The following is a 15,985-nucleotide window of genomic DNA, read 5'->3' as shown; positions in this document are numbered from 1 at the left end:
AATAGAGTACATTCATGTCACGTGACCCGACCTTTTTATTTCTTTTTCACGTGCACCGCCAATTTTATATAATTGGATCAATTTAGTTTTTCTACAATTATATTTATAATTTTTAACAAACTATATAAATTAATTTACACTATATTATTAATTAGAAAAAAAAAAAACAGCTTACCGATAAATTGAGAATATATTATCTCAAAAATATGGAACTATCTATAATTAGGACAAAATAAAAAGATTTAAATGAAGTTTTCCCTTTAATAATTTCTTTTCAAATGCTTAACACAATAAGGCAATACCCAATAATTTCAATAATATATCTATATATATATATATATATATATTTTAAGAGCAAAATACCCACATCTTTATATAGTTGAACATGTATAAGTAATGGTGTTTTATAAGACTCATTAATTCCATACTTTTAAAGTCCTCATATAATTTTCAATTACTACATGAACCAAACTAGTTTGTAGCCTATATTATCAAAAAAGTAGTCTACAGCCTAGCTAGTTAAATTCAATGCATTAAACTTTGGCTGAAAATAACATATGTACTCAAAAAGGTAAACTATGAATTTATGATGTATTTCCTTGTTCAACCAATAATGCTGTAAAAGATGTCTCTATTTTTCACATGCGTTAGTTGCAACAAACACATTACTCTTTTAAAGCTCCAGATAGAATCCTGTTGTATCATTTTCAAGAGGGTTTTTACCCGTATCTGTCACAATCTCCATCTCTACCCTCAAAACTACTTTGCATTTAATTCACTGCGGAAAGTTTTATCACAAGAAGCTGTTGATGCTGCAGGTCCATTTAACCAGAAACCTGTTTTTTTTTTTTTTTTTTTTTTTTTTTTTTACTTTTCTCTTTATATTTTCCCTTTTGTTTTTTCCCCTTGCATTATACACCATCGATATACAAACTAGTGTTCATTTTGTATTATTGAATCCGTGACTCAAAAAGGGTATTTACAAACAATCTGTAGATATATACAGATACTGAACCGTAAGAAGAAAAAATAAACTGCTTAAAGACCTACCAGAACCATTTTTGCCTTGCGTCCACAGCTTTAACATTGGTTGGTACCAGGGGCATTTTTCCATACATGGAAATGAAATCATTAAGGCATTTATTCCTCTTCTTGCTATGCCCTTTCAAACTGCTAATTCCAGATGATCCAATCTCATATATTTTACCTGCCAAATTTACATGCAGAATTTTAATTATTCAGGGTAATGGATATATTATATTATAGTTCACAACTTTATTACTCTTCGGTATTGCCAACTACCACGTATATATATATATATATATATATACACATATGGTGAATTAGTTGAAACTCAATAAATCTCCATATGATGGTCCAACATTAAACCGCCATCAGTTCACCTGTCTTAAAGTTAATCTTGATGTAAAATTCTGAATTCACCTTTTCCATGTTTAAATACAGGATAATGCGATTGTATACTAACATAATTATGTTGTTTCCTCAAAACTAGAAAACATTTTTATTTATTTATTTATTGTATGTCAAACTAGAAACTTGAAAATTCTTTAATGCTGTCATCTAGGAATTGACAATTTGAGAAGCTCGTAAAACTTTGACTCCAAAATATTGTAAGGCATACCTTCCACCCAAATTGGAGGAGCACCAGTGGAATTGGCAACAAGCAGTGACATGGCTATATCTTCACAATTTCTGAATTAAAATAAGAAAATAACATGGAAACCCAGCACCATGAGAAATACAAGAGGAAAAAATAGATGAGATCAGAAAAGGTAAAATTCAATATATTAACGGAAAAACAAAGGATAAAGAAAAATACTAATTCTATGCCACACCTCTGCTTGGTTACATAATCATATATTGATGAGGGCATCTCCTTAGTATACAGGTCCAAGTAATTCTTGTGAAAGAATGCAGCTTTTGAGAGAACCATGCTATAGGTGCCCATCCACCAAACTGACCACCATCCTCCATATTTATAACTTGCTACACCATTCTTCTATTGAATATGAAAAAGATGTGTCAGGGAAAAAGAACGCAAAGTAAACTAAGATCCTCCCAGGACTATTGCAATTATTGGTTACCTTTCACCATTATCCAATCTTTTGTGTATGTGTGTGTTTGTGTGTGTGTGTGGGGTAGATGCAGTATGATAATGACTTAGGTGAGCAAGTTTTAGTTCCATATCATTTGGCAGTATATTAAAGAAATCTCAACTATACAAGCATGACAGAGTAACCTAAAGATATGTAACAAAACTTGGGTTATTACTAAAAGAATAGTGCAAAATTGTGAATCTTAAGGTTGCTAATCCGATTCTTGGTGCTATGACTTTCATGTATATGAACATGAGCTAAAAATGTAATTTGAGTTTCATGGTCGATTTAAACTGTAAGCCTATGACGTTAAGCTTCTCATACACTGTGACATATGATATTGATAGCCCTAAAATATGCCAATGTAAGACATCAATAAAACCTAGATATTTGGTATCTGTCTACAATAAGCATAAAGGTTGGATAAGGGATTTTGGTAAGAACATCTTCATACAAGATGAATGCAGATACCATTGGATAAGCTGCAAAATTTGGCATTATCACACAAAAGTGAGAGTAACCTTTGCAACAAAATCCTAATACAGATCAGATATTGCATGGCCATAAAATTTCACTTTAGAAGATTACAAACCTCTTTATCCAGCCAATGCATGCGAGGGACAAAACCAACCATTGTGAATGGGGCGCTTCGCCATACGGTGAAAGCAAAATCGAGGGTGGTACATGGAACAATCACATCATCATCAACAGAGAAAATGGAATCAGTGGTGAGGTCTCTAATTGGCTTAAACCTATTGTTTAAATTATCCTCCCCATTTATATGAAACTCGAAGTTGGGTTTGCGAGTTGTCTGTGATTTGGATAAAACGGTTTTCTTCAGATAGGCTTTCAGACCATCTGATGGGGGATTGGATTCACTCCACACCACGTGTATTGCATCAGCACCACTACATGAAGCATAGTGAGCAACAGATTGCTTCAGAAGAGAATTCCTCTTCCAAGTGTTGATAAGAACCGTATATCTACCCCTGAAAATTACATATACATACATATACCAAAAAACAAAAAAAACAACCTTTCTTCATTACAACATAGGAATACGAACCACAATCGACTAATACGATACCAATGTTTGCTTGTACACAAATTTGTTAGTTCCACAATAATGCAAAAAGAAAGAAGAAAAAAAAGGGAGCATTTTCATGCAAAAAGATAACTTAGAATGCACAGAAAAATATCCGAATTACCTATGTTTCAAGTATTTACTACTCGCATTAAACTATTTTTATGTTGCAATTTCTTCAAGGAGGTCAATGAAAAATAGAAATTGCAAGTCAATAAATAACCAACACATAAATCCAGACATAAAGTATTAAATTATACCTTGAAATAGAAGTGAAGGAAGAAGAAGGGTAGTAGGGGATCCAACCCGTCAAAGAGCTAAGCCTAGCGATCATCCAAACGACGACGCAGAATATGCAGAGACCCAGAAGCAGCCTGAGCTTAACCGTGCTAAGGAGTTTGCGGAGCCGTCGTATGAAAAGCGATGAGCGGCCATTGTAGAAGCCTCTTGCGGCGGCTTTCTCTTTCGCCGGAGAGTAGAGGCTACCATTGGTCTCTGAGATGGTCGCCGCAGAGCCATTGCCGTTGGGGTAAACCTCTCGGATTCCGATGAAGGTCGACATGGGTGGGGTCGCTGGGCGTGGTTCAAAGTCCACTGTAGAGTAAAGTGGTGGTCATCGGATCATGCTTGGGGTCATCGTGATTTGTGCAAAGCGAAGAAGAAGAAGACGAAGAAGAAGAAAGAAGACAAAGGGAGTGTAGGGATTCTTTCTCGCTCAGAAAATTCGTTGTCAATAACTGTACATGACGTGGCACGGCGCCTATCGAATTACGGCGGTCCGTACGTCTCTTCAACATTTCATATTCGGACCTCGGCCCAACTTTGTCTTGGGCTTGGCCTACTTAATTTTAGTTGGATGTTCAGACCACATCTTCACCAGGAACAATTATTTCTTGCTATTCCTGCATGCAAAAGAAGACCAAAACCCTGATTACGTTGCCAATCATTGTATTTTCTTTTTTTAATTTTTTTTGTGTTAAATATAAAATAAATTAAGTCTTAACTTTTGCTTCTTTTTTTCCCTCTTTAAAATTTAGATAGAAGTGCTAAGTTAATTTGTTTGTTTTGACATACTAAAAAAAATAAATAAAAGTCTAAGAGATGACACTTTGCACACATTATGTTTAGGAGTGTAAACTTACTATGAACCAAGTCAAATTATATAAGTTTCAAGATTTTGTCTTAAAAAGACTAATAACAAATGTACTTTTCATCAGGTACCACAATTATCGGTAGCTAGCTTCATCAAATTGGAAAATACGCGCGCATTTTTTCCTTTCAGAGATGTAAACTCTAAATTTTTATCCCTTTTTTTATTTTTTATCATTCAGCTAAAAAACCAAAAAAGCTTCAAAAAATATATGCTAATGACTTATTTTAAGATGTAACAAGACACAGTAAAAAAATTAAAAATAAAAACCAAACAAATAAAACAGCCCACGGAATTTGCCAGAAAAAAAATAAAATAAAATAACATATAGCTTTACCATGTACTTCATTTTTTCTGGGTTGACCAAAAATAATAATATTAGTAGAGTAATATTAAAGATACTAACAATTTGTATAAAAAGAATATCAAAATAAGGTAGAATTTAATATGGCATCCAATTCAAAATGAATGTCATTTCCACGTGGATTTTATTAACAAAATTATTCATTTTTAATATTCTATTAGATATATAACTTATTAGATTATTTTTAAAAAAAAAAAAAAAAAAGTGAATAAGTATTGCCTGCCAATCTCCTCTCTACTCGCCAAGCTGCAGAAAAAAATAACATCTTTCATGGTATTTTCTCCCAAATAGTGATGAGTATTTTGGATCCAAAGACAAATCGACAGCAATCATCGGACGAAGAAGAAAAAGGCTGAAGCTTGTAGTTTATGGGTGAAGCGTCTAGTGGCAGGTAAAAAAGAGGTTGATGGGTGGAGCTGCAGCGGTGCAACAACAACGTTGTAGTAAAGCCATCAGTTTCCCGTGATGGCTGTTTATGAGATGCGAGACGTAAACACAATACCTATTCAAGTTGTTGGTTTTTTTTTTTTTTTTTTCCCTCAAAAATAATTAATAGCGTGTATATGTATATATATATATATATAAATATCTAATAACATATTAGAATAAATAATTTTATCAATAAATAAGTGGTGACATGATAATAATATTTAAATTGGATGTCATATTAAATTTCGTCTTATCTAATATATTTTTTTATACAAATTGTTGATATTCGTAATATTATTTTAATAATTATAATAATTATTTTTTTCTTGTCATTCGAATTATTCAAATTTACTAATTTGGATCACCCTACTTATTTACATTTTGTATTCACTAAAAGGAGTAAAAAAATCTTAGCTCAGTCTACTAAAGAAAGAAATTCATTACATACATATGAAAGGAATTGTAAATCTTGTCACGTACTGAAATTAACATGAATGTTCATATATATCAAATGTATTGATATCAAAATCTTCATACATGATCATATCCAATGGATATACCAGAACAATGCGGCATTGTACCTCGGACAATTAATGCAGCTTACTATCCTTCTATTACTAGTCTCAAAACTATCCTAAACTTCCAGGTCCTAAAATCATCATGATGAACATTAATTCACATTTATTTATATTATATACAAAGTACATTATATACCGGATTGAAGAAGACAGCCTCAGAGCTTTATTGCTTGTGGATATATATCGACTGGAAATCAGTTGCTCTTCAAGTCCACAACCATGACACTGACATTATTGTTACTTCTTCCACGCCCTAGAGCCAGACGGCACAGTATTGTTGCCACAAGTCCACTCTTACATGGAAATCTTGCGTCTCTTTGAGTGTCATTGTCAATACTTGAAAACACACTTGAAATATTATTATTGTTGTTGCAGTCTTGATTAGGCCGATTAGGAGGAGGCAGATCAACCTGCTGTACACCCACACCATCCACAATTTCATCTCCAAGAGTCCTACTCGCTATTCCACAAGCTATGCTTTCGGGTATCACATCCCAAAGTCCATTGCTTGCAAGAATCAAACACTCATCTTCCACCGCCCTTTCCACGATGAGAATCTCCGGTCCCGATGGTCTATTCACTGTTTTCATTAATTTGTTCATCAGAATTTCATAAGGTCTTCCTTTTTCTTCTTCTTTCAATAGCCTTTCCACTTCCTCATTTCTACCTGACTGCATCTAAAAAAAACATATATTAAGAATTCAATGATATGGAAAACAATGTGGCAGGCACTGACTGAATTGGATAAGACTGGAATATTTTAACTCTAATGCAATAATGGAATCATAGATATCACCTTAGGGCGATTAGAGAGTGAGATGGCTTTCCCAGCACGGCAGAGAACGGCGCGTGATCTTCCGAAGTTAGCGATTATCATACTGTCAGCTGTCAATACGATTACCACGGCGGCAGAGCCGCCGAAGCCCAGCCTGAGGGGATTGCAAGCACAAGAGATCCCTTTAGTCTTCCCACACAAGCACATGCCTTGAGACACTATATCCACCCGGTGGAAGCTTTTGTTCATGGCCCACAGAAGCTGAGCCTGCACCAACTTTTTGCTTTGCGAGCTGCTGCCGCCGCTGCTTTCGTTGCCGGTGGGATTCAAGCGCGTCAGCTCCTCACCTATCACGAGGTGCATCAGTTCCTTGCAAAGAATGGAGACCTGCATGATTGCAAAAACCTTTGAAAATCCCATTTCTTTCTGTCTAATGCTTAAGGGAAATATATATATATATATATATAAAATCTGAATAAAGTAATACAAGTTTTATTATTTTAACCCCTTTTCTCATTATTCTCACAAAAAAAAAAAAAAAAAAAAAACCTTTTAGCCATGAAAATTGTAATTTCAAGAATTAAAATCAGTTCGTGGTTTATTATTATTATTGTTATTATTTTCATATTTTGTAGTGATTTTACAAAATACAACTTTCTTCAACTTTATAAAAAAAAATCTAGGGTTTCCTAGGCTTCAATTTAAACATGAATTTTACAAGATAGTGTAAATTAAAAAAAAAAAACAAAAGAAAAATCAATAGATAGAGACACATATTATACCGATCAGAAAAACTGTTAATATAAAATAATATATATTTGTAGTTTAAATTATAGAATATAAAACTGTTAATTGGAAGGAAAAATATATAAAAAATAAAAACAGATATATTACACTTTATATTTTCGAAAATTCTTTTTATTACAATCAAATATTTTTGTAATTTTATAAAAATATTTAATTGTAATTAAAAATAATTTTGAAAATATACTGTATAATATATCCAATAAAAACGGAAGAGATTAAAAAATAAAAATAATAATAAATAGTTCTTTTGAGAATTACATGAGGGTTCCCACGACCATCAAAGACAGCAAATAGATGAAGAGGCTGTCCACCGATGATTTGGGGCCGACAGAAGTCTTCCTTCACCGACAACCGCTCATCCATATTCCCTGCAGTCGAAATGGCTGCGAAAATGGGCATCAGATTTCTAACCAATCGCCGAACCGGAAGCTTCGCTACCGGCGTCGACGGCGCCGCCACCTCCAGCGCAGCCGACGTCCTCGCCTCGTGATCCTCCATGAAATGACGTTTCTGTCCTCTCGAAACAAAATCAGACATTTGCGTCCCTTCAGAACAACTCACCTTAGGGAGCTGCCTTGGGGAACACCTGGACCGTCTCAACTCGATTCTCCGTCGGCGACGTTCTGGGCATTTCTCGGGAGAATCGCCACCAGAAGCCGTAGAGATTGGGGTGGGAAAGAATTCAGCAAGTCTAGCCATTTTCAACAAGAGAGAGAGAGAGAGAGAGAGAGAGAGAGAGAGAGAGAGTGGTTGAGTACATACGTTATAGAAGTGGGGTTGTGTGTGTGAGAGAGATAGAAAGACAAAATTAAAGAGAGGGTGAGGGAGGAAGAGCAATGTGAAGGGAAACAGAACAGAGGCTCTAAGTGACTCGTGGAAGCAGAGCAGCATCGGGAAACGCCAAGGGAACGATATGCATGTGAATCACAACGTGGGGGCCCTTTGGTCCTATGCAAATAGTACGGACATATTTCTTGTTTCACCAACCTCACCTAATTGAAATTTTAAATAAAATAAATTACCTTAGCTAATATGCTAATAGAAGGGTCTTCATTCATTCATATATATATATATATATTGCTAATCGATATTGGATCATAATTACCAAACAAAAGAATAATAATAATCAATATTGGCCCATGAATATGTATATTTCTAAAAATATAGTAGAGAAATTATTGGAGAAAAATTCAACAATGAAAATTTTGTAGCATTTTTCATTATTTTTTTTTCAAAAACAACAAATTTCGTACCATGTTAATGCTTTAATTATTATTAATAAATTTCCAATATTCGCGGAATATCTTTCTTATTTTTTACGCAAAAAATGTACTTTATATCTTCATCATTGACTAGTACTATGTCGATTTATGTTATGTACAAGTATTAGATGTAAATGATTAACGTGTACAATATTGATTTTTTTTTTTTTTTTAAGTGTACAATGTCGATTTATGTAAAAGCATACTTTGTCAATTTATATAATAAGTTTAAATTTTACATAATAATTTTATGTACTATGTAAAATTTTCATGCATTGTCTTAATAACTTAAGTACTATTCAGTTGTAAACACATATAACATCTATATATATTACAAGATCATAATTACCAAAACTTATAATAATAATAATAATAAATATTGGTTCATGAATATGTATATTTTAAAAATATAGTAGAGAAATTGGAAAAAACTTCAAAAATGAAAATTTTGTAGCATGTGATTGCTTTAATTATTATTAATAAATTTCCAATATTCGCAAGTATCGTCCTCAATTTTCAAGCTAAAAATGTACTTATATGTATGACGTTGACATATATTAGGTTCATTTATGTACAAATGTTAGATGGATGTACCATGTCAATTTATGTAAAAGCGTACTTTATCGATTTATGTAATAAGTTTAAATTCTATATGACGATTCTATATAACAAATAAAATTTCCATGTATTGTCTTAACAACTTACATACTTTTCGTTAATGAACACATAAGGTCCATGTGCATTACAAAATATTTATAGACATATATGGTATGTTTGAAGCATTAAAGTACATGCTCTCACTAAATGTATTAGTTGGAAAATGTACTTTACCTATATGCGTTATTCATGCGAACTAATTATACTCTCCCTTATTGGTAAAGTAACTAAATTAAGGAAGAGTAGAAATTAATGATAACAATATTTTTATTTTTATTTTTATTTTTTAAAAATGCTAGTATCCTTGTGAAGGAATAAATATTGTAGTGTACCATTTACTTGTATAATTATTAATTTTATCTTAAATTTGTTTCATCTTAACATGAATTTTCTTTTCTCAATATGATATTGCATTCTTAATATTTGCCTAAAATAAATTTATGGATTATTTCAAAAAAGAAAAAAGTTTATGGATGATCATAACTTTAAGTAAGACTGTACCAATAAGGTTTTTGCTAAATGAACTCTATCATTAACTTTTAATTAATTTCTTAACATACAGCTGTTGAACCTGTTTAGTCTCCAAAAAAAAAAAAAAAAAAAAAAAAAAAAAAAAAAAAAAAACAGCTGAGTGAAGACATATAGTGCAACAACATTAAAAATTTGAAAGTGATTTAATTTAAATCAATTGAGCTGTGTACATGCTTTCTTTTTTAGAAATTAATGTGCTAACTAACTCCAATACATGTATTCACTTTGAAGCAATTAATTACTCATGCTAAGTTTTTGTTTTTTGTTTTTTTGGGGGAAACTCATCAAGTCACCAAGGCCAGGCTGTTCTCTCACACGCACATGCACACACACGCGCGCGCGCGCGCGCACACACACACACACACACGTAATACATAATATATATATATATATATATATATTAAACATCTTGGCCCCATTTGTTTCAATAAACAAAATATCTTGGCCTCTTGGGTTGGGATTATTGGGTTAAGTCACTGCATTTTGTAGATGGCCCAAAACAAAGCCTAGAAGCCTGTCTATTAATCATCCCATCATAAGAAAGGAAAATAAAAAAATGTGTTTTCACATTTTTTTGAAACACAAAACTCATCAGAATGAGAGGGGTAAAAAACTCGAATTGGGGGAGATTGCAAAGGGAAGAGAATGCCCAAATGGAATTACTTCCTATTCCCTACTAATAAAAATTGCACTTGTTGAGGTTTTTATGGTTTCTGATTATCAAATCAAAGAAAATATAGAGGATTACTTAGATCCGAGCTACTTTCGGGAGGTTAACTTGCTTGATCGAGTCATGCGTCATCTCAAAAATATTGTTTCGAAAAGTTTTTTTCTTCCCCGCCCGCCCCCCCCACATAAATAAACAAGTTTCTTGAAAACCAAATTGTTCCAATAATGAGAGAGTGGCCATGGAACCGTGAGGAACTGGAGTCTACTCTTGTCTAGCGTACTCGAAATTAGCTCTATGATACTTTGCTTGCAAATTGTCGACATCCGCTTGTTTTGCCCCATCATTGCACAAACACAAAAAATTTACAATCCACTACAGGAAAATTCATTAAAGATCATGATCCTAATTAACAAACATAAGCTCTTTTTTGGGAGCCCAATAAGTTCAATAAAACAATAATATGTGACATGCAAAACACATCTCCACAGGCTAAAACCTAAAGGAAAGAGGTTAACCAAAGTCAAAAATAAGATGCAATTATCTAACACACAATTTCATCCAATCTAATATTGGTGATTTCTTTCTATTGGTGTCATAATTTTTTTTTCAGTCACCATTAAAACTGTACAGATTGCATATCAACATTACATTGCTTTTCATCCTATTTCCTCTCTGCTTAGCTCCTCTTCAAATCAACAACTATGACACTGACATTATCCGAGCTTTTCCTTCCCAAAGCTAGGCGAGTGAGCAGTGCAGCAGCCAATGCACTACGAGAAGGATACAATGCTCCAGCCCCTTCATCTTCCATCTGAGGCCCAGCATTTAGATCTATTGCAGAAGCAGAACGATTTCCTTCACGAAGACACTCACTAGCCACCCCACAAGCCAAGTCACTTGAGAGAACATCCCACAAACCGTCACTTGCAAGAATTAGGCACTCATCATCCGGTTCTCTTTTCGTGAAAGTTATATCTGGCTCTGATATTACAACTGGTTTTAGATACTTGTCCCCTGTGCATAGAACCAGAATTGAGAATCAATAATTTAATTTCACTTTATTTTTCTCCTTTTACAGAAGAAGAATATTAACTTGACAAAATCATTTATCATTCACATTATGGTCCATCCTAGATGCACTAAGTGTACAAATCTGTGTCAGGGAACAAATAAGAATATGAGTAATAACAGAGCAACTTTCTAGAAAAGTAAAAGCTTCACCAATGATTCCATCTTTGATTGGATACCTTCACATCGATAGTACTAAAATGAACCTCCAATAGGAATTTGAACTAGTTTTTGACCCTTAGAACCCTACACAGGACAAGTAAGTTCTAACAAACAAATTATCATGGAAGCATATTGAAAAAGAAAAAGAAAAAAAGAGATCATAAATGCTAAGGAAATGAAAAAGTACACAATATATCCAAATATCATGCAAAGCAAACAGAATAGATTACTATTTACGTAGCCTCCGGCAAGCCCCCAAAGAAAATATTCTCACACAAAAGAATTTAGAGCTGCATTTGCATTTTCATTTTTCACTGGTTCAAGTTGATAGCTGAAACTCCTAAATTGAACCTTCCTTTTAAGACATACACAAGCAGCATCGCATATGACAATGATTTCCTGAACCAGATTTTAATTTTATAATTGCAATGCAAAAGTTAATAAGTTCCTTTACCATTTTAATCAAATCCATTTATAGCATGGGCAGACAAAATGATTTGATATTTGAAATGGAGGGAAAAACTTCATATTAACAACCAAGAAATCGCTTATCTGATATTGCAGATCCATCAGTGAACATAGCAATTACTTATACAGATTACTTGGAAGGCTATAGGAGGAGAAACATCATAGGCTGAAACAAGTCCAACCACCCAAATTGTTGAACTGGAAGTTCTCATCAGAACGCAGAACTAAATTCTGTGCCTCCAAGGTTTGATCTGCTTGATGTGCAAGTAGTTGTAATTTAATTCCCAAAGAAAACTAATAGACAACCTGAGCTGCTTAATTAATTTAAACTCACTAATAAAGGAAATCCTGATGATCTATGCATAAACTACAAAGGTAGTTAGACAAAAATACATAAAATCACCAGAGAAACCAACACTAATTGTGATAAGAACGTAACATTGCTTGTTAAAGAGTGAGTTTCGAAGCATATACAGTAATTTAAATTCAACACAAATATAATTGCAGGAAAAAAGGAGGCATTCTCGCACCAAAAAGAGAGAGAGAGAGAGAGAACTACCAGCCTTTACATATAACATTATCAAGAAATTCTAAGTATTAATAACAGTTACTGTTGTTAGCAACAGAATGGCATTTCAACAAATGATAGTGTGAGATTCCTGATGTGACCCAATTCTAAGTTCAAGCAGAGAAAAACTCAATACAGTGGCTGATGCTGCCAAAATATATATGTGTAGGAAAATATATATAGGAGACTGATTATTGGGACTCAGCAGTGTCAGAAACTGAGACTTGTCCAACATGGAAACACCTCACATTTTGAAACTCCACCCAATATGCTCAAGAACACTGCAATACAAAAGGGTCTGTATATCTGTGACAGAAAAAAATTACTTATTAATGTGCAAAACATTCCTTTGGCTGCAGGCATGCTCCTTCAGATCGAAATAAACCATCATCAACCATATACAGCACCATTTCTCTAAAATGACCACATAAATGTGAACATTCTTGATTGACTTTGTGAGGTTAAGTAACAGATCATTTGACAGAATATATATATATATATATATGCATATATATTACCTATTGCTCGAGACATTGCGAGAATGCCTTCAACTCTCGCTCCATTGAGAAAAATGACACGACCCCCGGCAGCTTCAATTCTTTTAAGTTCATCTGACCTATCTGGCTGCAAGCGAACATCAGAGCCGCAGAGATCTTCATAAGAAAAAGGTCCTTCCAGGACCAACCTCTATAACAAGACTAGAACAAGGTGCAAGTATGGAGTTGGCCATGCATTCCAACATACAAATACTTACTTTTCAGAGTCAAATTCCAAACTAAATACGTATTCAAAATGGCCTAAAAACGTTAGGCTATTTTTCAGACACATTGTGGCAATAAATTAGTAACATTACAAATTGCAATTGCATTATCTTATACATTCCAACAACCAAATCAGTTTTTTTTTTTTTCCACCAAAAAAACAAAACAACCAAATCAGTTTTCAATAGCCCACTATTTCGAAGGCCCAGAAGAAAAAAGAAAGAAAGAAATGGCCCAAATCAATGTCAGTCACAGAGAGCGGATAGAGTAACAGTCGAGTACCTTGTGATCATTGGAAAGAGGCAATGCACGGCCTCCACGACAAAGGACGGCGCGTGAGTCACCGCAATTGGCGACGACGATATGATCGGGTGTGAGAACGGCCACCACGGCGGTGGACCCACCGAGCGCCACCTCAATTGGGTGGCGCCCACAATTACAACCCATGGTCCCGCAAGCGCACGTGCTCAATGCCACCTGGTCCATCCTTTCGAAGCTCCTCTTCATCACTCTTCTCCACCGTTCCTCTTCCACTTCGTCCAACTCATCACCCTCTGTGTAGCTGCTGCCGCTGCCACCATCCACGCTTTGGACATCCCACGTGCAATCCACGCTCATCAGCTCCTCTTCTACGAACACGTGCATCCTCTCCCTACACATTGCCGCCACCTGCAATGCGCGCATGTAAAATTCAAAAGCTTTTTTTTTTTTTTTAACTTATACCGCCAACTTGGTAGATTACACAATTGCCCATACAGTTTGTTCTAACGGATCACATTCAACCCCAATCCTTGTTTTGTCCTTTCCTGTTTCACATCTCCGATTTTGAAGAGCTGGCGAGTGGACCGCCCAGTGTTTGTTTTTTTGTCATTTTCTTTTTTTCTTTTTTTTCATTTCGATGATTACGATTTTGAATTTATGAGAGAGGTTTAGAATTATTTACGTGAGGACCACCGTGTCCATCATAGACGGCGAAGAAGTGAACTGGTCGCCGCCGGCAAATCGCCGGCCGGCAGAGCCAAGTACGTGTGGTTACGGCGTCCTCCATATCACGCGACCTCCCGGACACCGACATCATCCCGACCACTGGTTCCCTCGCGGGAGCCTCTACGCTCTGCTCCGCGCCATTGGCAGAAGTCGAAATATGCGAGGTTGAAAAATATTTCCTCTCCGCCGTGCGAATCCGCTTCTCTTCTGACTCCGACTGGCTTTCCTCACTATTCTCCCTCAGGCCTTGACTATCCGATGGCGGCGAACTCGCCGCAGACAACGCAGCCAGACGTCGCATCTCGATTCTCCGGCGCCGACGCTGCCTGCACTTCGCAGGTGAATCTTCCTCGTCGCCTTCCAGCATTCTCCGGTTGAACTCCGTCATTGACAGATTTCGAGTATCTCACCGTCCTGCAATTCCGCATAGCCTCCGGCCATCATCTCCGGCGAGGAATATCTAGAGAGAGAAAAGAAAAAGGTTTTTTATATGGTTTTCTTCCGTAAGAGAAAAAACAAGGAAAAAAAAAAAAGGGCGACGTGCAGTTTTTCTTCTGTAGTTCTCGTGTGTATACCTTCTTGCCTCTGGGCAAGCCAACTCCAACGGGCATCTGCCCGTACTGCCCAACCTGACCGTCACCGACCACTATTCCCCTCCATCAGGACACGTGTCCGCCGTGACGATCCATTTCCCGTTAGCGTCATTCAATATCATTTTTTTTTCTCCGGTCAATTTCTCATCTCGCGCTATAACAAAATTACAACACGAGGGACACGTGTCGATTCGATCTGACAGGTAGAGGCCCAGCAAGCCAGAATTTTACAAGTGTTCCAATAGGGGAGTCCCACATGGATATACTTTTCAAAAAGACACATAATGGCCCACATCAAGTACGTTGTCATTGGCGATTTTCACCGAAATTGATTTCTTCTTTTTCAAATTTTTTTTTTCCCCGTTTGTCTTCCTGAAAATGCGAGTTCTATGTACGTGTCAAACTCAAGAAGCACCAGCACAGCGAGTCTGAGGCGTATGGTCCCGTCTTGCCACGTTATATAATTGTTTGAGAAGTAAAGCTACCGTCACAGCTTCACTGCTCAAAGTCGTCACAATATTCTATTTGGGTATGCTGTCTGTAACAGCATAACTCGTTAGATACTACTACATTTTACCGATTTATTTAAGTTATTAAATTAAAAGGAAAAGTCGAAAGTAATTGCACCTTCTTTGTTTTTTTGGAAGTTTGGTAATAATGTTTTTGTATTTTTAGAAATTAAAAAAACGCTCCCAAATTTTTTTTTTTTTTTTTACATACAGTATAACGGGGGGAAGGGAGAGCTTTGAAACAGGTTTATCTAAAAAATCTGAGCTTAATACTTGTTAAGTTTGACTATTAATAACCAAGTTAGTAAAATGATTTCCTCCAAAAAAAAAAAAAATTACCAATACTATGCCATGAACACTAAATTATTCAGAGTTTTGTATAAAAACTTTTTAGGTCGGTAAAGTTTTATTGGCTTTCATAGGATTGCATGTTTTCTTCCTACGT

General features: G+C 35.2%; 3 protein-coding genes across 6 annotated transcripts; all 3 read right to left on the bottom strand.

Moving 5' to 3' along the window:
• Positions 1–839: 839 nt before the first annotated feature.
• On the bottom strand, positions 840–3,944 carry LOC107414379 (glycosylinositol phosphorylceramide mannosyl transferase 1). Its single transcript, XM_016022492.4, has 5 exons — positions 3,462–3,944; positions 2,710–3,106; positions 1,857–2,020; positions 1,643–1,713; positions 840–1,207 (listed from the first exon to the last, which is right to left on the bottom strand). The coding sequence occupies exons 1-5, from the start codon at positions 3,761–3,763 to the stop codon at positions 1,047–1,049; spliced, it is 1,095 nt and encodes a 364-aa protein (XP_015877978.3). The 5' UTR covers positions 3,764–3,944; the 3' UTR covers positions 840–1,046.
• A 1,686-nt stretch (positions 3,945–5,630) lies between these two features.
• On the bottom strand, positions 5,631–8,109 carry LOC107414371 (probable protein phosphatase 2C 75). Its single transcript, XM_048470830.2, has 3 exons — positions 7,563–8,109; positions 6,519–6,884; positions 5,631–6,393 (listed from the first exon to the last, which is right to left on the bottom strand). The coding sequence occupies exons 1-3, from the start codon at positions 8,001–8,003 to the stop codon at positions 5,917–5,919; spliced, it is 1,284 nt and encodes a 427-aa protein (XP_048326787.2). The 5' UTR covers positions 8,004–8,109; the 3' UTR covers positions 5,631–5,916.
• Positions 8,110–10,785: 2,676 nt separating this feature from the next.
• LOC107414392 (probable protein phosphatase 2C 75) lies at positions 10,786–15,572 on the bottom strand. Of its 4 annotated transcripts, none has more exons than XM_048470073.2 (5): positions 15,014–15,572; positions 14,395–14,898; positions 13,734–14,120; positions 13,209–13,314; positions 10,786–11,438 (listed from the first exon to the last, which is right to left on the bottom strand). In XM_048470073.2, exons 2-5 carry the CDS (start codon positions 14,824–14,826, stop codon positions 11,101–11,103), a joined length of 1,263 nt encoding a protein of 420 aa, XP_048326030.2. In that variant the 5' UTR covers positions 14,827–14,898; positions 15,014–15,572; the 3' UTR covers positions 10,786–11,100. The 4 variants fall into 4 exon arrangements, 3 of the variants coding, with proteins under 3 accessions (XP_048326030.2, XP_015877992.3, XP_048326032.2); XR_003055227.3 differs by lacking the exon at positions 15,014–15,572 and adding an exon at positions 12,207–12,373 and having other exon boundaries at positions 11,300–11,440; positions 14,395–15,001; XM_048470075.2 differs by lacking the exon at positions 15,014–15,572 and adding an exon at positions 12,244–12,373 and having other exon boundaries at positions 11,308–11,438; positions 14,395–15,001.
• Between the last annotated feature and the right edge of the window lie 413 nt (positions 15,573–15,985).

Source organism: Ziziphus jujuba, chromosome 8 (genome assembly GCF_031755915.1).
Source record: "Ziziphus jujuba cultivar Dongzao chromosome 8, ASM3175591v1".
Taxonomy (NCBI): Eukaryota; Viridiplantae; Streptophyta; class Magnoliopsida; order Rosales; family Rhamnaceae; genus Ziziphus; species Ziziphus jujuba.
The sequence above is the reverse complement of the archived record's forward strand: the minus strand, read 5'-3'. Positions and strand labels throughout refer to the sequence as shown.

What these genes read in the sequence shown, in the direction of transcription:
- LOC107414371 (XM_048470830.2), bottom strand. Translation starts at nt 8,003, where the DNA reads ATGGCTAGACTTGCTGAATTCTTTCCCACCCCAATCTCTACGGCTTCT. An exon ending in ATGGTCGTGGGAACCCTCAT is followed by an intron (nt 6,885 to 7,562) that starts GTAATTCTCAAA and finishes GCAATCATGCAG; the next exon opens with GTCTCCATTCTTTGCAAGGA. An exon ending in CACTCTCTAATCGCCCTAAG is followed by an intron (nt 6,394 to 6,518) that starts GTGATATCTATG and finishes TTTTAGATGCAG; the next exon opens with TCAGGTAGAAATGAGGAAGT.
- LOC107414379 (XM_016022492.4), bottom strand. Translation starts at nt 3,763, where the DNA reads ATGTCGACCTTCATCGGAATCCGAGAGGTTTACCCCAACGGCAATGGC. An exon ending in TCCTTCACTTCTATTTCAAG is followed by an intron (nt 3,107 to 3,461) that starts GTATAATTTAAT and finishes TGTAATTTTCAG; the next exon opens with GGGTAGATATACGGTTCTTA. An exon ending in TGCATTGGCTGGATAAAGAG is followed by an intron (nt 2,021 to 2,709) that starts GTTTGTAATCTT and finishes CATATTCAATAG; the next exon opens with AAGAATGGTGTAGCAAGTTA.
- LOC107414392 (XM_048470073.2), bottom strand. Translation starts at nt 14,826, where the DNA reads ATGACGGAGTTCAACCGGAGAATGCTGGAAGGCGACGAGGAAGATTCA. An exon ending in CTCTTTCCAATGATCACAAG is followed by an intron (nt 13,315 to 13,733) that starts GTACTCGACTGT and finishes GTTCGCTTGCAG; the next exon opens with CCAGATAGGTCAGATGAACT. An exon ending in CGCAATGTCTCGAGCAATAG is followed by an intron (nt 11,439 to 13,208) that starts GTAATATATATG and finishes TTCTATGCACAG; the next exon opens with GGGACAAGTATCTAAAACCA.